Genomic DNA, 23,444 nt, shown 5'->3' with positions numbered 1-23,444 from the left:
CACGGAGATCTCGCTCTCGCCTCCCAGCCTGGCTCGAGCTCAGCAGGACCGGCTCCGCGGGCGAACTACAACCCCCACTAGGCACCGCGCGGGAGGCTGGGTCCTCGCTGAGGGAACGCGAGGGTGTTTCCAAAGGCGCCTTAAGCAAAAATTCACGCCCATTGTCCGTCGCTTTTCCACCTTCACACAACCTCACCTCCGGGAGGACAGATCGTGTCCCGTATTAGCAGCGCATGCATTGAAGCGTGTAAAGTCGCTTCCGTCTTCAGGCACGGCAAAGAGCAGGCCCGAAGGCGGCTGGCCGGCGCGAGGACCCTCCGGACCACGCGCGGGGCGGAGCCAGGGCGGCGAGGTCCTGACGCAGGCCGGAAGTGTGCGAGGGCGGAGGCACGGGCTGGAGTGGCTGCGGCCGGGCGCTTCCGGCTCGCGCGTCGTCGTCGCCTGGTTGAGAGAGTCCGCTCCGAGGCCCTCAGTCTCCGCTCGTCTCGCCGCGGGCCGTGACGACATGAGCAACAAAGAAGGTGGCGTCCTCGACAGCGCTGGGCGTTATTTACCCCGAGGGGGAGGACCTCCAGGCGGCGTGTCGGATTTCCCCCTTCGCCCGCGAGGGACGCCGCGACCCTGGCAGGCGGGGGGCGGCGGCCCTGGCGCCCGTCCCGCCCACGCTGGCCCCGTAACACCTCTCCTTTTCTTAAACGCACGAGTTGTTTTAAAAAAAAAAATCTTAGCTGGGTAATTACTCCACCTTGTGCCAGATCGGGGAGCCTATATTGGTGGTGGCCTGGCCGAGCGAGCTTAAGGTTTGGGGGGAAGAGGCAGGGCTGGGCAAGGCCCTGAGGCGCGGGCCCTGCGGGCGCCTGGTGCTAACGGAGGGAAAGGGGGTGCCTGCCGTCAGTAGGGTTGGACACCCCTCGGTGATGGCAGAGCCTCGCCAACTTTTTTCTCCTTCTCTACATAAGGATCAGGAGGGTTCAGGAAAAGGAAGCATGACAATTTCCCTCATAACCAGAGAAGAGAAGGGAAGGATGTTAATTCATCTTCGCCCGTGATGTTGGCCTTCAAATGTAAGTTCTCTGTAATGCCAGCTGCCCGAGGAGGAGAACTGAGGAGGTGGTGGCGAGGCTTGTTTGGCCGTTGCGTGCCCGTGAAGACGGCCTCTGGGAATTTAAGGCGTGCCTACGCGAATGGTCCACTTCTCCCCGTTTTGGAAGGGGCCTAGGTCTGTCATGAAGGTCACGGTTACAAAAGTCTTGGGTTTCCTCCCCATTACGGGCCCACAGGTAAACATTGGTTAATTGACACGAGACGTTGCCATATAACCAAAAATTATGGTGTACCCGATACATAAATATATGAGACATACACACATTCACCCGCGCTGCTTAGTGACTGGGAGAAACACATCACTCGGTGGCTTCGTGGCTGTGCGATCGTCACACCTGGGTGGTGCTGTCCTTTCTGGAATTGTGTGAGCTGTGCTCCTGTACTACGCCCAGTGCAGCACCGCAAACACGGAGTAACCTGTTCTGTTACAAAGTTACGATGGCTATGACGTCACTAGGCAATAGGAATTTTTCGTCTCCATCATAATCTTAGGGGGCCCCCTTTGTATATGAAGTATGTTGTTGACCAGAACGTCATTATGTGGCACATAACTATGTATCAGGTGTGTGTGCGTATCAGGTATATATAAATATACACATATATGTGTGTGTATGTGTATATATATAAAGTGTATATATATATAATCTGTTTAATTTCTTAAGTGTGTATTGGTTTTGTTTCCTCAACTAGACTTTTGAAGACGGACTGTGTTTTTGTTTTGACTGTAGCACTTTGCACGGAGTGGGAACTCCTGTCTATTGGTAAATCTTGGATGGATAGATAGATAGATGTATATTCATAGTTTCCCTTTTCTCAGTGTATTAACTTGGTCAGGTGCTTCCTCATTTAAAAACAGAACAAAAACAAAATTCTTGTCTTCTGTCCAACATCCTGTACTTTGTAGTTTCTGTGGTTCAGGAACCTGAGAGGGGCTTAGCAGTTGATTCTAACTTGCTGTCATCTGAAGGCTTGATTGGGGCTGGAGGATCCACAGCTATGGACAGGTTAGGGCTTCTGCCAACAACCGGCTCTCAGATCCTCTCCACATGGACCCCTCCGTATTGCTGCTTGAGTGTCCTCATGTTCTGGCATCTGGCTTCCTCCAAAGCAAGGAGGAAACCGCGACCCCCTTATGTCCCAATCTCAGACATCATACACTGGCACTTTTGCTACATTTTATTTGTTAGAAATGAAGCAGTTTAAAAAAACTTCTGCCTCATATTTAAGGGGCAGGGAATTAGGTTCCACTTTTTGAAGGGAGGAGTTGCATAATTCATGGCCATATTTTATTTATTTTTTAAAATATATCTTTATTGATTTCAGAGAGAGTAAGGGAGGGGGGAGAGAGAGAGAGAAACATCAATGACGAGAGAATCATTGATCGGCTGCAGCCCGCAACCCCGGGCATGTGCCCTGACTGGGAATCGGAGCCCGATCTCCTGGATCCTAGGTAAATGCTCAACTGCTGAGCCACGCCTGGCTGGGCCATGGCCATATTTTAAAACAACCACAGCACTTGCAGTGATCTTCAGAGATGTAAGACAACTAGTTGTAATTGAGTAGAGAGGATATTAGTTACAGCTGTTTACTCTGGAAAAACTACAGTGGGCCAGGTATTCCCACCCTTACAGTCTGACATACCCTATACAGAGCTGCTTGTGTCCAAGCATATTTTGCTGTTTTATGTTTCTGCCAGCCTTTCGCACATAGTTTTTTAAGCTTGGAATTGCTTCTAATGTGGTGTGCTCATTGTTTATCGGGTGAACTATGGTTTTGTTCAAGACCTAGCTTAAGTAGTGTCTTCCCTTTGAAACCTTTCTGATTTTTCTTAAGCACAGTTGATGACAGACATTGCATTCATTCATTCATTATCCATCCATTCATTTGCGAAACGTTTACTGAGCATCTATGTTCTAACATGTTCCTAGTGAACAAGAAGCGAGGTTCCTGCTTTACTGAACCTTTTACATACATTATGGGGTGACCACATTTTACTTGATGGTGTCTCTGTCTCATACTGCACTAAGCTCCTTGAGGACAGGCACTGTCGTCTTTATCTTTGTATTCGTACTATCTAGTTCACAGTGGTCATTCATGTATTCATAATAAATAAAAAAGACATTTGCGTGTCTTAAAATATTGGGCAAAATCCTAGCCTAATTATCTCAATAATAAAGGATCAGATGTATTTAGATCCTTGTCAACTATGAATTTGTTTAATAGTTATTCAAGTTCTGGATTTTTTTTTTAATTCATGCAAAATATACTTCCTAGGTGTTCCTTATAGGACAGGCACTTTGCCAGGTCCTTGAAGTAACAGTACTTCAGAAATAAAGTGGTTGTGAAGAGTTAATTGGCTCAGGGGTATTTCAATGACTAGGGCTTGAAAATTCAGAAAGTTGATATTAAAAGTTATAAGCTTTTAATTAAAAATTCCAATTTTGCCCCGGCCTGGTTGCTCAGTTGGTTGGAGCATTGTCTTGATATGCCAAGGTTGTGGGTTCATCCCCTTTTGGGGCATATACAGGAATCAACCAATGAATGCGTAAATGAATAACAAATCGATATCTCTCTCACTCTCCCCCTCCCTAAAATCAATTAAAAAATGTTTAAATTCCAGTTTTTTGCGGGGGCGATATTTATATTGTATGTGGTAAGATAATTTGAAAAAAATATATGCAACTTAGGGAAAAGTAGTTGGAAGTGATTTTTTTAATTTAATTTTTTTTTTCCCCCCAGAGAGTAAGGGAGAGGGAGAGATAGAAACATCAATGATGAAAGAATCATTGATTTGCGGCTGCCTCCTGCATACCCCCTACTGGGCATTGAGCCTGCAACCAGGGCATGTGCCATGACTGGGAATCGAACCCCCATCTCCTGGATCATAGGTCGATGTTCAACCGCTGGTCACACCCGCCGGGCTGGAAGTAATTTTTTAAAGTAGTTATATGTGATAATTTTGTGATAATCTCATGTTTAATAGACCAGATATTTTTTACAATATATACATCTCATTTTAAGGCTCTGAGTGGTAAAACCCAGTTAAGGCATACTTCTATTTAAAGAAAATATTTTGGTTACTAGCAGAATCTTAGATTTCCCAGTACTTTAAAAATAAATGATTTTGTTCTCTTTATCACATAACAGTTGCTTTGTCATGCATAGTAACAATATTGTCTGATAGGCTTTAATTACAGAATATACATGCTTATGGTTGTAATAACGTATTCTTAGCATTTCAGCAAGAACTTGACGCAAGACATGACAAGTATGAGAGACTTGTAAAACTTAGTCGGGATATAACTGTAGAAAGTAAAAGGACAATTTTTCTGCTCCATAGAATTACAAGGTGAGTAAATATCTTTAAAATGTATTACAGTTGGATATAATTTCATATGTATTGTATATGTTGTAATACTTTATACCTCACTGGACAGTAACTAGCTGTTAGAATATTCTGTGACTTATTTTGTCAACATTGGGATCAGAAGGTGTTAGCAGCAGGCAGAGTTTAAGAATAAACGTTTTCCTTAATAGCTGTAGGTAGATATCTTTCTCTTCATCAGTAAGGTTTAGTAGGTTGTGCCTTTCAAGGAATTTTTACATCTCATAATGTATCTTTATTGTCCTTTGATTTCTGTAGGGTCTGTACTGACATCTCTCTCATTCCTGATGTTAGTAACTTGGGTCCTCTCCTTTTCCTGATCTGTGTGGCTCAATTTTATTGATCTGAAACTACCAAGTGTTGGCTTTATGACATTGTCTATTCTCCTGTTCAAGTTACGCTGATGGGTTTTCCCCTTCATGTGCTTGCTTTGGACTCATTTGCTCCTCTTCTTCTAGTTTCTTAAGGTGGAAGCTGAGATCAAAGAAGGAACTTAATTTGCCCTGGCCGGTTTTGCTCAGTGGTTAGCACATCAGCCCACGGACTGAAGGGTCCTGGGCTTGATTCCAGCCAAGGGCATGTACCTTGGTTGCAGGCTCCACCCCAGTTGGGGCATGAGTGGGAGGCAGCCAACTGATGTGTCTCTCTCTCTCTCCCTCTCCCCCCCCCCCAAAAGGCAATGGAAAAAATATCCCTGGGCAAGGATTAAAAAACAAAAAGAAGGAACTTGTTTTCCAATATAGACATTTAGTGCTATAAATTTCCCTTTTAAGCCTCTAAGTACGCATTAGCTGCATTCCATGGATTTTGATAAGTTGTTTTTCATTTTTACTCAGTTCAAAATACTTTCTTTCTTAGGGAGACTCTTAGGCTCCATGTAGATTTCTCTTTCCTGAACTGTCACTTGGAAAGTTTCCAAACAGTAAGACAAGACAATCCATAGGACACGTGTCCTTTTTCTCACAACTCCCTCAGGGATCACTGCCTATTGTCCAGTGTCAGAAAACTGTTGTTTTGTTTGTATTTTTTCTTTTTAGTTGTTTATGGTGGGAGGATAATGTCTGCCCATGTTACTCCATCCTAAAAGCAGACATCTCCTGCCCAGCCGAGCATGGCTCAGCGGTTGAGCATCAGGGCGTGCAGGGGGCGGCCGATCGATGACTCTCTCATCATTGATGTTTCTATCTCTCTCTCTCCCTCTCCTTTCCTCTCTCTGAAATCAATAAAAATATATTTAAAAACAAATAAATAAATAAAAGCAGACATCTCTAGATGTCATATTTTTATGAACATAATTTTTCTTAGAGTTATGATTATAACGTACATACAGCTTTGTATACTTCTTTTTTCACTCAGTAGTATGTTATAGCATTTTCCATGTGTTTACATAGTTTTAATAAAATCTGTTGTAGTTCTGGGTTAGTAGCCAAATACATACAATACTTACTTAGGCCTATATTAATTGATAATTAGATTATTTCAGTTTTTCACTATAAAGCATCTGGCTGATGTTTTAAAAGTCCCCAATATCTTGATTACAGTGCTCCTGATATGGAAGAAATATTAACTGAATCAGAAATTAAATTGGATGGTGTCAGACAAAAAATATTGCAGGTGGCCCAGGAGCTCTCAGGAGAAGACATGCATCAGTTCCATAGAGCCATTACGACAGGTAAGTCTAGGTTCTCTTCAGTGCTAACACTCCTTTTTAAAATAGTGTGTTACATGATTTATGTGTGAGTTGCATGAGTTTTAATTGATACTTGGTGAAATATTATCAGCTTTTAAAAATTGGACTGCTGAATAGTAATGTAAAGGTAATCCAAAACATTTAAATGGCTTTATTTTTCTAACCATGCAGTTTCAGTCATTATAGATTTTAATAAAGTCTGTTTGCTACCAACTGTTTTCTCAGTTACTTTATTTTTGAGTGTGTAGGGTGAATTCAGACGGTATATCTGATCTCCCAGCAGTGGTGGCTCTAAGTTTCGGCTTTAGTAGGTTCATAAAGGAGATGATCAGAGGCATTGGTGGGAAGATGGGTAAAAGCAAAGCTTAAATAAGCCTCCAGAGGAAAACATGAAGATAGCTTCATGAACTTGTGGTAGGAAAAATGTATTTATTTAATTTTAATTTTTATTATTTTTTAATCCTCACCAGAGGATATTTTTTCCATTGCTTTTCTGAGAGAGTGGAAGGGAGAGAGAGAGAGAGAGAAACATCTATGTGAGAGAGACACATTGATTGGTTGCCTCCTGCATGCACCCCTACTGGTGCCGGGGATTGAGCCGACAACCGAGGTATGTACCCTTCGCTGGAATTGAACCCAGGACCCTTCGGTCACAGGCTGACTCTCTAACCATTGAGCCAAACCGGATAGGGCAGGAAAGATTTTTTAAAATAACACAAATAAGCATTAACTTCTAAAAAAAAATATGACCAATTGAGTTTCATTAAAATGAAGAAGTGCTGTTTATCAAAAGATCATTAAGAAAGTGAAAAGGCAGGCTGAAGTCTGAGAGAAGAGGTTAAATGCATATGTTGAATAAAGGACTCCTACAGAATATATGAAGAATCCCTGCAAATCAAAAAGAAGACAGTTTAAAAATGGACAAAAAACTTGAACAGAGGCTTCAAAAAAGTAGAATATTTTAATAAGCATATGAAAAGATTATTCAGCAGAGTAACTCACGTGAGATACCATTCACTCACCAGCATGACCAAATAAATACTACTTTAAAAAACTGGCATTATCTAGCTAAAAATATGTGCCTACTTTATGATCACTTCTCGGTATGTACCCAAGAGATGTGAGGCTTGTGTTACCAAAAGATATGTGAGAAAGCTCGTAACAGCTATAGTCAGAATATCCTAAAACTGGAAAATGACCCAGATGCCTTCAGCAGGAGGTGGATAAATTGTAGTGTAGTTTTACCAGGTAATACTACATAGCAATAAAAAAATAATAAACATATGCAGCGGTGAATATGAATCTCACGTATGTTTTGTTGGGCAAAATTAGCAGACATACGGAGTATCTGCTAATTATCCCACATGTGTGACTTTCGGAAAGAGGCAAAGTTAATCTAGGGAGGTAAAAGGCAGGATAGTGGTTGCTTCTGGTTGAAGGTTGGGGCAGAGATTACTGACTAGAAGCATGAGGGAACTTTCTGGAGTGATAGAAATGTTTTATGTATTTATGTGGGTGGAATTACGTAGGTGTAAAAGTTCATTGAGTTAACCATCTAAGGTTTATACACTTTACTGTTTGTAATTTATAACTCTTTTTTTTTTTTTTAAACAAAGAAAAGTCACTATTGATTAATGAGATCTTAGCTCCTTTTCCAGAGCAGTTCTTAGTATCAGGAGGTTACATCAGTAGCAATTCTCTCAGTGGCAGCCTTACACCAGGAAGGAAGCACTGCTGTCTTGGGCAGAGTTCAGCTAGGGCATTAGTAAAGCCAAGCAGTCTTCCTTCAGATTGTCCCACTTCATGGATCTTTGAGGAGTCTTATAAACACCATGTTTTTGTTTTAGGCCTGTGTTTATGATATGTAACTTTTCTCTGAAGATTAGCTGCTCATGGGTTAAAAATGTAAAGATTTCCTATATCTCACTTTTTCACAAGTCTTTGAAGTAAAAAAAGGTTCTTTAAATTGAAGCAGTAAGTATTTTTTTTTTCTTTAAGGAATAAATCAGTTAAATGAAGGAGGTAGGTATCTGGGACTTAAAAATCGGCTGACAGATATTTTATTTGATAAAATACGGTTATTTATACTTAGAGTAGCATTAACAATATGATGCTTATGAATAGCTTGCTGCTTGTAATTGTTAAATGCTTGTTTTGGTGTTACTCCAAATAGTTGTTCTTTTGACTTGAAGATAAAACAATTCTGGCACTGAACTAAAGGAGTTCTGCGCTTTTCCTCATTAAGCCGAGTGCTAATGGCACGCAGAGCATTTCCCTACGGGATACTTGTGTGAGCTCAAACATTGTGCATCCTCCTAATAATTGAACAACAACAAAAAGTTAGGTCTGTTTTCTACACATTTCTTATCAGAGTAGATTACAGATTGTCCCAAGGGATGGTTAAACAAATGAACGAATCATTAGTTGCTTGAAATAAGTCACTTAAAAAATTTTTGTGCCCTGTTGTGTTTTGTTTTGTTTTTCTCTCTTGTTGAAAAATTAACAGTTGGAGGAAAATATCCTCCATGTCAAAGAAAAACTATATGTGTATATATAAACATATGTATATGTTTACATATTTATATACATTTCTGTTTCTATCACTGTGAGAATGATAAAAATTGTCATTTAAGTTTCAGACCTTTTGGTGTATGAAACTAAGTTCAGACTCTTAGCTGATTTTAATTCTTATCCAAGAATGTGAATGATGGGTTAAGTGCATGTTTTGGGCCAGTTAGATATATTTTAAGCCATCGTTCTTCTTCTTTTTTTTTTTTTTTAAAATCCTCACCCGAGGATATTTTTCCATTGCTTTTCAGAGAGTAGAAGGGGGAGTGAGAGAAACATCGATGTGAGAGAGACACATCAATTGGTTGCCTCTGCACGCACTGACGGGGGCAGGGACCAAACCTGCAACCCAGGTACGTGCCCTTGACAGGGAATCAGACTCGAGACCCTTCAGTGTGAACTGCTGAGCCATGCTGCCCAGGGCTCATGACTAATAAGTATATATATCATATTGCAAACTTCTGGGATGAATGCTATGACTACTAGAAAATGTCTATTGGCATTTTCTGGGTTACAAAAACTCAGTTTGTAAACACTCTTCTTAGGTAAATGGTACACACTACTTAGACTCTCCAAGTATATGAAAGTGTTATAGCTCGGTTTCTCTTTCCACCTTTGAACATTCCTGTAGCAGTGGGGGAAATAGGGTAGCATTCAGCTTGGTGCACTGTTGTGGTGTTTAAAATAAAAACAGACTTCTGTGACTGTTGGCAAGTATTATATTATTAACCATGATGAGTAGTAGAGTTAACTAATAATACAGATTTCAGCATATCTGGTTTTATCTCAGAAGCCAAACAGGCACTATGATTCCAAGGTACTGTATTAGTTTGCTAGGGCTGCTATGAAATGCCACAGACTGGTGGCTTAAACAGAATTTTATTTTCTCACAATTCTGGAGGCTTGAAGTTCAAGATCAAAGTGTTGGCAGGGTTGGGTTTTTTCTGAGGCCTCTATCTGGCTTAAAGATGGCCACCGTCTTTCTGTATCCCCACATGGTCTTCCCTCTGGGCATGGGTGTCCCTGTTGTCTCTGTGTGTCCCAATCTCCTCTTACAGAGACCCCAGTCAGGTTGGATTAGGACCCACCCTAATGGCCTCATTTTAACTTACCTGAGGTACTAGAGTTTAGAGGGGGTAACAATTTGGCCCATGACATTCTTTTTGGTTTGTGCACTGCAATCGAGGGACGCTGCAGAAATGATGTTATTTTTGTTTGGGGGCTGGGAAGTTGTTCTTAGTTAAGTGCCAGGTGGAGTGAGGGAATTTGTGTTGTGCAGCAGAGCCGTGGCCCTCCTCTGTCACCCTGCGGAAGAAATGCCCTGTCTAGGGAGCAGCACATAGCATATGGGAAATTTACTGGGCCCAGAGATAAACACAGGTGTTTCATTGAGCTCATTGATACAGAGAACAAACTGATGGTTGCCTGAGAGGAGGGGGCTTGGGGGCTGGGTGGAAAAGGTGACGGGATTGGGAGGACAAATTGGCAGTTACAGAATAGTCGTGGGGATGTAAGGTACAGCACAGAAACAGAGTCAGTAATATTCTAATAACCATGTGTGGTGCTAGATGGGTACTAGGTTTTGGGGGTCATCACTTTAAGATATATAAATGCCTAGTCACTATGTTGTACACCTGAAACTGATATAATACAGTGTGTCAACTATTATTGAAAAATAAAAATAAAACAAAAAAATAATCAGGTGTTTCATGCAGGGCATGTTCCTAGGTCGCAGTAATAGGCATTGAGTTGGGTTTAGGGAACTTTGTCTTATTTGAGACATACCCCCTGGTGGAGAGGGAGCAGCTGTCTCTGCATGTAGGGAAGTGTTGGGGGGAAGGGAATCTGTCCTGGGTCTTAGTGAACAACCAAAGGACAGCACACAATGTCAACAAGTGGTATCACAAACTATCTTTTCCCCTTCTATCCCTTTTGTCCCCCAAAGGTTAGAGGAGAGGAGAAGAGAGGAACAGAAATTTGATGAATGGTGGAAGCTGGAAGCTGCAACAGAGGCAGGTCCGTGAATACCAGCATAGGCAGGATCCCCAGTCACCTGTCATTTTAGTGGAGGAAGTCTTGGGAAGAGTTTGATGGTGGTCCCAGTGTCAAGTCATGGCTCAGACAAGGGCATCATTTAGCAGGAGAAAGAAGTCAAACAAAAGATCTTTCCAGCAGCATCTAAAAGTCAAATAATTTGGGTTTTCAGAATGAACTGATGAAGAATTTATGTAAGAGAAGAAAAGAATATTTAGGAGTTGGGGTTTTGCCCTGGCCAGTGTGGCTTAGTGGTTAGAGTGTTGGCCCACATACTGAGAGGTAGTGGGTTCGATTCCTGATCAAGGGCATGTACTTGGGTTGCAGGTTTCATCCCCCATCCCAGTCGGTGCACATGAAGGAAGCAACCAATCAATGTGTCTCTCTCACATCAATATTTCTCTCTCTTGCTGTCTCTCTCTGCCCCTTCCTTCCACTCTCTCTAAAAATCAATGGAAAAAAAAAAATCCTCGGGTGAGGATTAACCAAAAAAAAATAAAAATAAGAATTGGGGTTTGTATTGATTTATATAATAACTTACATTCATGTTCAAAATATTTTGACTATTCCTTCAAGGGACTAAGGAGTTGTCAGTGTGACAAGAGTTGTTTACGGGGTTACTATGGTGATGAAGGGAGCAGGGAAGAGAGCTTGATCCTTGCTATTCAGCATCATCTTGGGAATTTAGAAGAGCCCCAGGCTGCTGTTAACTTTTGCACTCATTTAGGTTTGCTTTTAGTAGATAGAATTTACTCAGTAGGTGAAGTAGAAAGAGATGCTTTGCTGTCAGACAGACCCAGGTTTAAGATAGATGTAAGATAGATCCCCTTATGTCTATCACGTTGGGACAAAGTATACAGCCTCTTTGAATTTCAGCTCTCTCCCCTGTAACATGGAACAGTAATAGCTACCTCATGGGTTGTTTTGAAAATAAAATATGATTATATAAAGTATTTCTTACTTTGTTTGGCATCTATATGTTAACAAATGTTTGTTTTCTTCCCTTCTGGAATTTAGCAAAATTAATCTGTGTGCTAAATTCTATTTTCATTTTGGATAAAAACTCAGTAATACTGATTTGCTCAACATTCACTCCTCAGGGCTAAAGTAAAAGCCCTGCTCAGATAGACAAAATCCAAATAGACTCCAAGTCAGTGGAATTGGTCCAGCCGGCCATGGCTCAGCGGTTGAGCATCGACCTAGGATCCTAGGCGATTGGGGTTCGATTCCTGGTCAGGGCACATGCCCGGGTTGGGGGCTGCAGCCAATCAATGACTCTCTCATCATTGATGTTTCTATCTCTCTCTCTCTCCTTTCCTCTCTCTGAAATCAATAAAGATATATTTAAAAAAAAAAAAAAAGTCAGTGGAATTGAATTTAATTTTACTATTGGTAGTGCAATTGTACATACTCCACAATACTGAGGTCTATAGATATAAATATTTTTGATGTATGATTTATGTATTTGAGGTTAGATTTTTAGTAGAGTGGTCTATGAATCAAACCTAGATCTTATTTTACTTTAACATTTTGGTGACCTGATAAAGCTTACTTTTGAAAAATATCAGGTGGCATTCTTTTTTCTTTTTTTTCTTTTTTTAATATGTATTGATTTCAGAGAGAGGAAGGGGGGGAGAGATAGAAACATCAATGATGAGAGAGTCATTGATCAGCTGCCTACTGCACACCCCCGACTGGGGGTTGAGCCTGCAACCTGGCCATGTGCCCTTGACCGGGAATCGAACCTCGATCTCCTGGATCCTAGGTCAGTGCTAAACTGCTGAGCCACACCAGCCAGGCAAGGTGGCATTCTTATAAATCATAAATGCTATTTTAAAAAACATAATTTACAAAACATAAAATTAACCTTTTTAAATTATATAATTCAGTGCTTTTTAGTATAAGTGCAAGATTGTTATTCTTGATATCCAGCTATCACCATATCTAATTTTTATCACCCCAAAAGAAACCCCTTATCCTATTAGAGTCACTCCTTATCTCCCTTTCTGAACCCTAATACCACTAACCCTAGGCAGCCACTGACTGACTTTCTGTCTCCATAGATATCTCATATAAATAGAACCATGCAATATGTGGCCTTTTGTACTGGCTTCTTTCGCTTAGTGTAATATTTTCTTTTCCCTCCCTTCTTTCCTTCCTCCCTCCCTCCCTCCCTTCCTCCCTTCCTTTGTTTTTATTGATTTTAGAGAGAAAAGAAGGGAAGAGGGAGAGAGAAACATCAATGTGAGAGAGAGACATCGGTCGGCTGCCTCCTGCACAACCCCCACTGGGGATTGAGCCCAAAACCGGGGCATGTGCCCTGACCGGGAATCGAACCATGACCTTTTGGTTCATGGGATGACGCTCAACCAACTGAGCCACACCGGCTGGGCTAGCATAATATTTTCGACGTTCATCTGTGTCATAGCATGCTCATCGGTACTTTATTCATCCTATGGCTGTGTGCTGTTGTATTGCACGTAGATACCACATTCTGTTTATCTGTTCATTAGTTGATGGATATTTGGGTGGCTTCCACTTTTTGGCTCTTGTGAATAAAGCTGCTATGAATATTTACCGACACGTCTTCATGTGAACATGCGCTTTCAGTTGTCTTGGGTGTACACCTGGGAGTGGAATTGCTGGGGCATATGGCAGACAGTTTTTTGAAACACTAAAAGCCCGGAAAGAAAGTGGAGACACGAAATTTGAACTTATAATGGAGGCTCTTGTCTTGTCTGTTCACCTGTATATATGGTTTTGATGGAGACCTGGACGGGATATGTATTAAGTGTTATAGGAATATGTAGAAATAACCAGGAGCCTTTAATCGGGTTTCCTTGTGTATGTTCTAGAACGAGGGGAAAATAACAAATTACATAAAAGTGGCCTGCACTTCTCTCTTACTGGCAGCTGTTTCTGTAAATAGTTCTAACTGGATCTCATCCAAGGCGAAAGCAGAAGGGGAAGGCGTTGTTTGATGGGCTGTGGCAGTAGGTTGAGATTTTCACCTTGGGGATTAGTCACTGAAAGTAGCGGATGTCCTTTTCATCAAGTCGAAACATAACTTGTTTAAACATCCTTTTACCTACATGTGACCCAGAAATGCTTTTTAGTGTTGGGGCCAGATGTCCTTGAACTTTATGTTATATCACAAAACCTTATTTCTATGGAGTAGAAATGGCCACCTCATCTCAAATCAGTGTATTTTTAAAAAAGGGGAAAAGTGGTCAAAATACTGAATGCTGCTAAGATTAAGACTGAAAAAAAATGTCTCTTAGACTTATTCTTTATGATAATCTTAGTTAGGGCTGTTTTGGTGAGAGAGGGGCTCAGGCTAGATTGAAGCAGGCCGAGAACGTGCGATGAGGTTATGAGGAGGTGTAGCAGCAACTGCAGGACACTTGGCTCTGAAGTGGAGGGGAGATGGGGCTGATGGGCAGGTGAGAGGCGAGCTGGTGCAGGGTTGCCAGAGGCATCCTGGAGAGAACCTGAAGTGGATTGCCCAGTACGTGGAGGAGAATCCGGGTTAAGCCTCTTGCTGGGATTGCACCTTGATGCTGGGCCAGGGGCAGGGACCCGCCTTGAACGATGGAGCGTGTCCTCCGCAGTAGGAGTGAAGGAGAAAGCATACCATTTTCTAATTTTCCTAACTCCCTTTGTGTGCATCAGGTCCACACAGGAAGCACAGGGATTTAAACAGGGGAAGTGTAATATAAAGAATTAACTGTGTAGGAGATGACCTGATAAGAGGAGAATTGAGCTCTAATTAAGAGTACTGGAGTGTCAGCTAGGGGAGCAGCCACTACCCCAAGACAGGCAGAGCATCCAAGGAAGGAACAAATCTGGAAGAGTCCACCCCTCATTCCCCTCCCTCACCTGAATCGTGGCCTATTGGCAGATAAGTTTATTGAGGTGTTGAGCTAATGGAATTCTCTGGGAAGCTGTCCTTGGGGAGGTGCCGTGCCATGAAACTCCTTGTCCAAGGTAAGATGGTGGCTCCGTGGGAAGCCGCTCTCTGTAGTACACAGGAGGCTGCCCCCATCCCTCCCCATTGGGAGATACCCTGTGCTCCTTGCCACCTTGAGCTGCTGGTTGCCCCACACTTACAAGGCTGCTAGGAGGGGCACACCAGAACCAAGAAGGAGCTTTTCCTTTCTTTGCTGGCCTCCCAGTGCCCTCTACCAACAAAGTGATATCATGCCAGCTGGCAAAGGAGAAATGTTTTAGGGTCCCCTCCATTATCAAAATAATAAAGCTGAGAGACAGTAAGTTGACAAATGGCACATCTGTTGACCTTTTAGGTTTTTTCCAGTTTTTGCTTTAATGGTTGTAATGATGAACCTCCTTGTACATGCTGTTTGTGCTCATATCTTCTAGTTTAGCTCATTCGTAAGAGCTAACCGTACTCAGCATATTTAGAAATGTGATGAGTGGTCCTTGAGTTTCACTGCATGAAGTATTTCTGGAAGGAAATAAGAAATATAGATTGTCTTTAGGAAAGGGAACTGAGTGGTCACCTAGTCATAAAACTAAAATTTCAAATATTTTTATTATAAATATAAAAGATGTTACCTGTTTTGTTAAACTCAACTCTGTTTCATTTCTCAGCATGTTGTGGTGTATTAAAGTGTCCTTTTCTATCCTGTCTTATTCTGTTCGCTGAAGGTACCCATTTTCTGACCCCTAACATCATTTGCAGCTCAAAATGAATCAGGATATTTTCATTTAGTTGTTTCCTCTTTTTGCTGTCATAATCAGGTCATCCATTTCCCTTTCTGCCTCTGACCCTGTGTGGCATTTGTGTGATGATACACAGTGGTCAGCCTCCTCAACACTTGCAGTGCAGCCTGATTTTTAGTGTCAGTTACTAGGAGGTTGTGTGAGTAGCTGGACTCTGTCATATGAAGTGCTACAGAGACAAATACTGATGATTCTAAGTTTAATTCTGAGTTTTCTTTCCATAATCAGAATTCATTCTCCTCTTGTATTTACAATAAAGCCGTCACAGGGAAGACTAAGGCAATTTCTTAACCTGACAAAAATGATAATCGTTTAAAAATACTTTTTCCCTGTATCACTTTAGAGGTTACAACATAGGAAAATAATATTGAAAATTATGACTATAGAATTTAGTTGTTTTAAAACACTTGAAAAGGTATTTATAGTACTTTGTTTTTTGCTTAAAACAACAGAAATTTATTTTATTTCCCAGTTCAGGAGGCCAGAGTCTGAAATCAAGGGGTCAGCGGGGTTGGTTCCTACTGGAGACTTTGACGTATAATCTACGCCTCTCTCCTCGCTTCTGATGGCTGCCCACAATCCTTGGTTTATGGCAGTATCACTCCAGCCTCTGCCTCTGTCCTCACTTAGCCGTCTCCTCTGTGTGTCCGTCCCACATTTTCCTCTGCCTTTCTCTTATAAGGACATCTGTCATATTTGAGGCCTACCCTAAATTCAGGATGATCTTATCTCAAGATCCTTAACTATATCCTCGAAGACACTTTGTCCAAATAAGGTCACATCTACAGGTCCCAGGGTTAGGACTTGGTATAGTACTATTTTTTACCTTTATCAAATTTATTTTTAGTTTGATGTGAATTTTGTAGAATTTTCTTTAATTTTTTTATTGAACTTATTGGGGTGACATTGGTTAATAAAATTACATAGGTTTCAGGTGTACAATTCTGTAATTGAGTGTTTACCAACCAAATAGCATTTCCTTCTTGTACAAAATTGTATTCCTCATTAGCTTTTTTTTTTTTTTTAACCTGAAAATTACTAAAGCAGAAAGGAGTTATCTGTTCTTAGCTACATTTTGAAATGTGAGGAGAAAACCAGTATTTGTATTTTCACACTTCAATCTATGTTATTTAAAGTGTTTCTTTAAAGTGTTTTTTATTTAATAGAATTTTAAGAAGGATCAAAATGATCTTTAATTCTGTCTCATTTGATTGTTTTGCTGCTTACGGGATAAAAAAATAACCTGTATAGTTTCTATTAAAGCCTATCAGAATTTTTATAAAGCCCTTTTTAAAACTTAAAATTTTTTTCTAAAAATGTTTGACTTTTCTCTGTAGGGAAGAGAGTAGATTTTTAAAACTAATGACTCATGAATTAGAAAAAGAAATTGAACACATCAGTATTGGAGCCTTCTGTGTGGTTCAGTCACAGAAATGTTCACTGTTCACTGCTAGTCCCACCATTCCTCCCCAGCTGATTCTTCGTGCTCTGAGTATCAAAGCTGGTGCGACTGCTGTAGCAGGCATCCACTAAGCTCATTTAGCTAGGTGGTGCTCCATTTGAAGTTTTTAGTTTTTATTATGACATTCTTGTTAATTTAATGGTTGTTCCTCAGTAATTTTCTTGGTTGGTTTTTCAGGACTACAGGAATATGTGGAGGCCGTCTCTTTTCAACACTTTATCAAAACACGATCACTTATCAGTATGGATGAAATTAATAAACAATTGGTGTTTACAACAGAAGACAATGGGAAAGAAAATAAGACTGTAAGAATTTAAAACCGCATTTCACATTTATTCCATCATTTATGTAACAGTATAATGATTGTAGGAGATTTACTGGCTTAAAGCGGTAGGAATACTGAGATGGCAGTGTACTTTCTAAAGGGTGGTTTCATAGATTCCCAACTAGGGAAATGGCCTTTTTGAATATTTTAGTTAGTGGATAGAACAAGAACAGTTGTGGGTATGCTGAGGGACAATAAATCCTACTCTCTACCTGATCAAATGCTTACTGTAAGTTCAGTTTTGGTTTTACTGTATATTACTGTGTGCCCTTTATAAGCACTATATCATTTCACTCTTTTGTTATCTTTATAAGGTAAGAATTATCCCCCTCATTTTACAAAGAAGAAAACAGGCTTTTAGAGAGTTTAAGTAACTTATTAAAAGCCACACACTAACTAATAGGGGTGACAGCCAAGCTCTGAAACCAGGTGTCTTGAATGCAAAACTGTGCCCTGTGCTGGTGTTTCTTGGAGTGCTGCAGGGACCCTGTGCTGGGGTCTGCCTCAGCACAGGGTGTTGTGAAGGGTTTGATTGAAAGGTTTTAAATCAGGCAGTGTGTAGCACATGACACAATTCCTCAGTAGTTGTCATTATAAAAGTTAATATAAAGTTGTTATATAGTGAGAGCTGTTAATCACTTATTCAGTCTTTGATGCTTGTATCTGAAAATTAGGTAGGTCTTCTGAATTAAGAAAAGAGGAACTTGTGCAGTTTGACTTTTAAATAAATACTATTTTCCCCTGGGTTTCAAGATACAATATTCAGGCAGTGAGGTGAGATTTTGAATATTTGATATTTCCTGAGATATTAGTATACTGAAGATAAAATTAAAGTTTTTTTCTTTTTTATCTTTTTTTCCGTGTTTTAAAAATTACTCAGAAGATGCAAGAAGCTGTAGAGATAGTGTTTTCTTGAATATTAACTAAAATATTAATATTGAAAAGTGAGAGACTTAGTTTGGCATGACAGATATAAACTTACTTTAAGGAAGCCATTATTTTCTCAATTTTTAAAATTATATGAAGTTTATTAAGGAGGAAATTCATTTTAAGAAGTAAAATTCCTTCATCATTTTGATTTATTTAATGAAGACTGAGTTATATGAAAGAGGTCAGGTAACCCTGCTGGGCCTACTGCTTAAATATATTACGGAAGTTACCACAGCTTCCTTTCAAGTTTTCTCTAATTCAGAGTGGAAATATCAGGGCAAACAGTAAAGAGAAATGAGAGGAAATGCTTTTTTTTTTCCAGGGATTTAGGTAGTAAGTTATTTTAAGATTATGGTGTAATAACATTCATACATACTTTTCAAATTGTTAAGACCACACTCATAAATAATGTTTCCTTTTAGTGCTAAAGATTCTTGGTGCTAAAAATTGTGGGAATTCGATAGCTGAAGATATTTTGCTCTCATGTACCTGTTGAGAATATTGTGAAAACCATTTAATTTTTAAAAACTTTATTATGAAAAATTTAAAACATAGAGAAAATAATAATGCATGAACACCTATAAAACAACTACCTGGATTCAGTCATTGTTAACTTTTAGCTAGATTTGCTTCATCTAAATGTTTTTTGCTAAGCCTGTAGATTATAGGTGTCACGATATTTCCTCCCTAAATACTTCAGATCCATCTTGAAAATCTCCATTTTAAGTTGTTTTCTTTTTCCTGATTCCCATTATCAAGCAGTAAAGCAGAATTTATTTCCTTGATATTCGGTATTTTTTTTAAACATTCTTTTTTCCTCTAAAATCAACTTTTTAGTTATAACCAGGGCACTCCTTCTGTGTAATGATAGAAATAAGAACATTAGTATTTTTTTAAGCAACGTGATTTTTATAAATGACCTATGAACTGCAGCCCTCTTCCCCCTACTACAGTCTACCTACCCTTTCTAAGCAGGTGCCAGTTCTCTAACAGTTAATAGAAACAAAACCAGCAGGCACCGGTATGCCATGATGTAGTTTTAGAGGCACCAGAATAATTGGGAAGCTGACTTTTGGACACTTAACCCAGTTCTGTCAATAACTAGCTGTACTACCTCTGGTGTTTCTGGGACCTCATCTCTTATACTTTACACTGAGAGGATTGGACGAGATGGTCTCTGAAGAGCAGCCCAGCAGTACTGAGTGATCTCAGTAATACCTAAATTTGACTGTCATTTCCTTGCCTAATTCTCAATGACTCTGTTATCTATAGATACGGTTTAAGTACCTTAATGTGACTTTACACCCCTATCTTTCTAGACTCATCCTGTACTACTTCTTGCTTTTAAACTTGACTCAAAAGCAATACCTCACTAGTTTCTTAACTAAGACCATACAGTTGTCACCTGCATGCCTTTGCAGCTAGCTCCCTCTGCCTAAATGACCTCCAGTGTCATTGCAGCATCACTTAAGTCTCATATAGACTTCTAATAACAATTTAGGCATCACCTCTTCCAGAAAGAACCTAATATGTGGTGAGAAATTGGTGTGGGGAAAGGAGGTTTACGTGATGATGGTAATGGTGATTGATAGCAGCTAACATTTATTGAGTATTTACTTTGTGTTGGGTACAGTGCCAAGAACTTGGTAAATGTTATCACATCCTTAAAATAAATGTCTGAGGTAGGTACTGTTGTCCCATTTTACAGATGAGGAAACTGAGGTTTAGAGAGATGAAATGACTTGCCCAAGGGCATACACCTTATGAAGCAAGGTCCTGGAAGAGGTGGGAGGAGATGGGCCCAGGTCATTTGGAAGAGTTACCCTCAGACAAGAGGAGGGACCACTCATCATCTGAGACTGGAGGATAGAAGGTACAGATGGGTGTGGACATAAGTAAGTTTGTGTTTTCTTTTAGGCAGAAGGTAATTCAGAGAGCTTGTGCCACGTGACCTGGCAAATGACCTGGCCATTGAAAGTAGGCAAGATTGTTTGCTGAGAGGCTTGGGATTGAGTAGGGGCTAAGGAGCGTGATTAAGGTTTGAAATAGTGTTTAAGGAGACTGGAGAGAGAACCATCTAAGAAGTAAAAGGATTGGTGACTCATTTGTAGCAGTACAAACTACAAATATAGATGTAATCATTATTTTCCGCTCAGTGGGACTCGGCCACTGAAATAAAGGACTAACAGAAGTAGGTTTTATTATTGATTCAAGGTCATGCTTTTGCTGGGTTCAGTAGAAAAATGGGAGTCTAAAGGAACCGAGGAGGCTGAGCTAGAGAGTAATAAATGAGGATGGTCACTGCTGAGTAGGGATAGAAGAAACACTAGAAAGGGACTCAGTGGCTTAGGAAAACTTGAATTGATCACAAACTTGGAGGGCTTTGAGATTTGTTATTTAAATAAGTTAGTGATTGTCATGCAATAAAGTAATTGGGCCTTGTTTAAGAATGGTTTATTTTGTATGTCAAGTGAAGTTGGAAGTAGTTGATTTTATAATGATACAGTATTAGTTTTCAAAATTACCTTGAACTAATTTAATTAAACTCCCCAAGGCATGAATTCCTCTTGTAACATCACAAGTGGTCATTAAACAAAATAGATCATTTTTAGAGAAGATTAGCATGGCTGATGTGCTCATGGTTTTGTACCTTGTCGTTGATGTGATACATGCATGTTCATTCTTTTTCACAATGTATTTTCTTTGTGTGTGTGTGTTTTGTTTTTTTTACCAGCCTCCTCCTGATGCTCACGATAAAGAGTTTGGTACTTGGAGACTGAAAATCACGCCTGTTGATTACCTTCTTGGAGTGGCCGATTTAACTGGAGAGTTGATGAGGATGTGTATTAACAGTGTGGGGAATGGGGACATTGACACCCCCTTTGAAGTGAGCCAGTTTTTACGTCAGGTTTATGATGGGTTTTCATTCATTGGCAATACTGGACCTTATGAGGTTTCTAAGAAGCTGTATACCTTGAAACAAAGTCTGGCCAAAGTGGAGAATGCTTGTTATGCCTTGAAAGTCAGAGGTTCAGAAATTCCAAAACATATGCTGGCAGATGTCTTCTCAGTTAAAGCAGAAATGATTGATCAAGAGGAGGGCATTTCTTAGAAATAACATTACTCAGTTATATCCTCTTGAACTCCTGAGAGAGACCAGTTTGTAAGACTGTTATTTAGTATTTTATTTGACTTTATTGTGGCTTTTACATAGGAAATTTTCAGTTTTATTATTTTAAATTATATATAAGCTGTACATAAAATTATCAAAATGAATCATTTTCTATATCTTACTCATGAAAGTTTGCATACAAATGTTGCATATATGCCTATTTTAATTGTTGCTGGCTAAATTAATCACTTTGTACTGTGAACATACTTCAGAGTGCATTTTCTGCCACCTGTTTACTTTATGTGAATTGTGAGTGGTAATAATTAGTGGAAACCATTTATAATTTAAGTTGGTTTTATGTGTAGAAAAGATTTCTTAGTTATACATCTGGACTTGAGCTTTTGGTTTAAATGTCTTGGTAATATTGTGCCAGGCCTTCAAGATAGGCTTATTCCATAGAACAGAATTAAAAATTACTAAGTTGTCAATATACTTTCATTTTATGTGGCATTGTGGTAAGAATTCACATTATATTCTGGCTAACTTAGGCCATTTTGAATCTCAATGACACAGCTTTCCAGAAAAATTGACAGATACCCAGATGTTAGTTTGTACAGTTAACTTTTGTCCTTTATCACAGAAAGTTTGGTAGAGAATTGGAGTTAATATTGTAATGTTTTCACTGGTGTTTGAGTTGAATTATATACTTGTACATACAACTGAAAAGCTTTTAGTAGTTATTATTTAGCAATTTTTTTGTTATCTATTATGTTGATATTAGGCATGTTTGGAGGCTTTCCTAGTCTAGCATCTATAAGAAATTACATTTAAGTAATTATAATGAAGTCTTGAAATTTTTGAAATAGTAAGTTAATCCAAACCTTTATAGTTGTCCAGTTGTGTTCATTGATAGTATAAAAAGTTGCCAAAGAAAATTTATCCTGTTCCATTCAGCAATAAGACAGTTGTCAACTAGTTGGGAATAGCAGTGGTGGTCTCTAGTTGTATTTAGAATTGGAATTTGCTACTGAAATTAGTTCTAGATCATCCCCTGTGGTGTGAAACTGACCTGAGCGTGACACTGTTGGCTGACAACCAGACATTTCCATTTGTTTTTTTTTGAGTTTTGGGAATCTAGATACTGGATTATATTTTTGGAAAGATTAGCCGCTCTGCTTGTGAGGGCTAATTCTTTGAAAGTGTAATTTTCCCCAAAAAATTATGTAAAGGAGAATAAAACACCAGCATGCCTAGTAAATTAGGTTGGTTGGTTGGTTGGTTTTGGTGGTGGTGAGTTTTTTTGTTTCCCTGTTCAAAGATACATCGCTAAATGTAGTCTCATTACATATTTTTGTTTTTTCTGCCACTTGAAGTTAAATTATGTTAAAAATAAAATAATGGATTGATGAATATCTTACAAATGTTTAAAACTGAAGTCTTTGAATAAAATATTAAAACAGAAATTTAATCTTATTTTTTGATTCTATTGAGAAATACTTAATCAAACTGTTGTGTATAATTTTGGGCCCAAACAGGAAACCTGATACAGATGTGCTTAATAGGGAGATTTATTATTTCTTAAAGTAGGTCCAGAGGTAGGGAGAGTTTCGGGAGAGACATTTCTTCACGTCTCATTCACGCAACCTGGTCCAGAGGTTCACGTTCCCATTCTCTAAACCAGTTAGTGGACAGGAGAACTGGTTCACCCTGATTACTCGAGAGAAGGGCAAACACGAGAAATCAAGTTTTAGGGTGTTGCCGGGATCGGAGGAGGGGTCGATGGCAGTTAAAAGTCGCTACTCCAGGTGGGTGCTGCTGTTGGTCCATTTCCACATTGCATGTTACACTAGTACAGAGGGTGTTAGACCAGGATGATAGAGGATCCCTGAATATATCCCAAATGTCTTGTTTTAAAATGGTGATTCTGATAGCATTGTCTGTTATAATGTTTTTCATCTTTATTATAACAAGAACCTGGTTCTAGGTCACCTGGCAAGTTGCTGACAGAATTCTGAAATAAATTTGGGTTTTTGCCTTTATAAGTAACTCCTGCATATGTTAAATCAATGGTTTTTCAAAACACATTGCAGA

The 23,444-nt window shown here is 39.6% G+C and overlaps 1 protein-coding gene across 1 annotated transcript; it reads left to right on the top strand.

Annotated features, from left to right (window-relative positions):
* Positions 1-426: 426 nt before the first annotated feature.
* TSNAX (translin associated factor X) lies at positions 427-22,816 on the top strand. The gene is made up of 6 exons (XM_016196009.2): positions 427-521; positions 960-1,064; positions 4,339-4,453; positions 6,031-6,161; positions 17,164-17,291; positions 20,976-22,816. Exons 1-6 carry the CDS (start codon positions 506-508, stop codon positions 21,351-21,353), a joined length of 873 nt encoding a protein of 290 aa, XP_016051495.1. The 5' UTR covers positions 427-505; the 3' UTR covers positions 21,354-22,816.
* The last annotated feature ends 628 nt before the right edge of the window (positions 22,817-23,444 follow it).

Source organism: Miniopterus natalensis, chromosome 21 (genome assembly GCF_054644295.1).
Source record: "Miniopterus natalensis isolate mMinNat1 chromosome 21, mMinNat1.hap1, whole genome shotgun sequence".
Lineage (NCBI taxonomy): Eukaryota > Metazoa > Chordata > Mammalia > Chiroptera > Miniopteridae > Miniopterus > Miniopterus natalensis.
This window is presented reverse-complemented; position numbering and strand designations above follow the sequence as displayed.

Excerpts from the sequence above, each read along its gene's own strand:
- TSNAX (XM_016196009.2), top strand. Across the intron at positions 4,454-6,030 it reads CTGCTCCATAGAATTACAAG|TGCTCCTGATATGGAAGAAA; the intron begins GTGAGTAAATAT and ends TCTTGATTACAG. Across the intron at positions 17,292-20,975 it reads ATGGGAAAGAAAATAAGACT|CCTCCTCCTGATGCTCACGA; the intron begins GTAAGAATTTAA and ends TTTTTTTACCAG.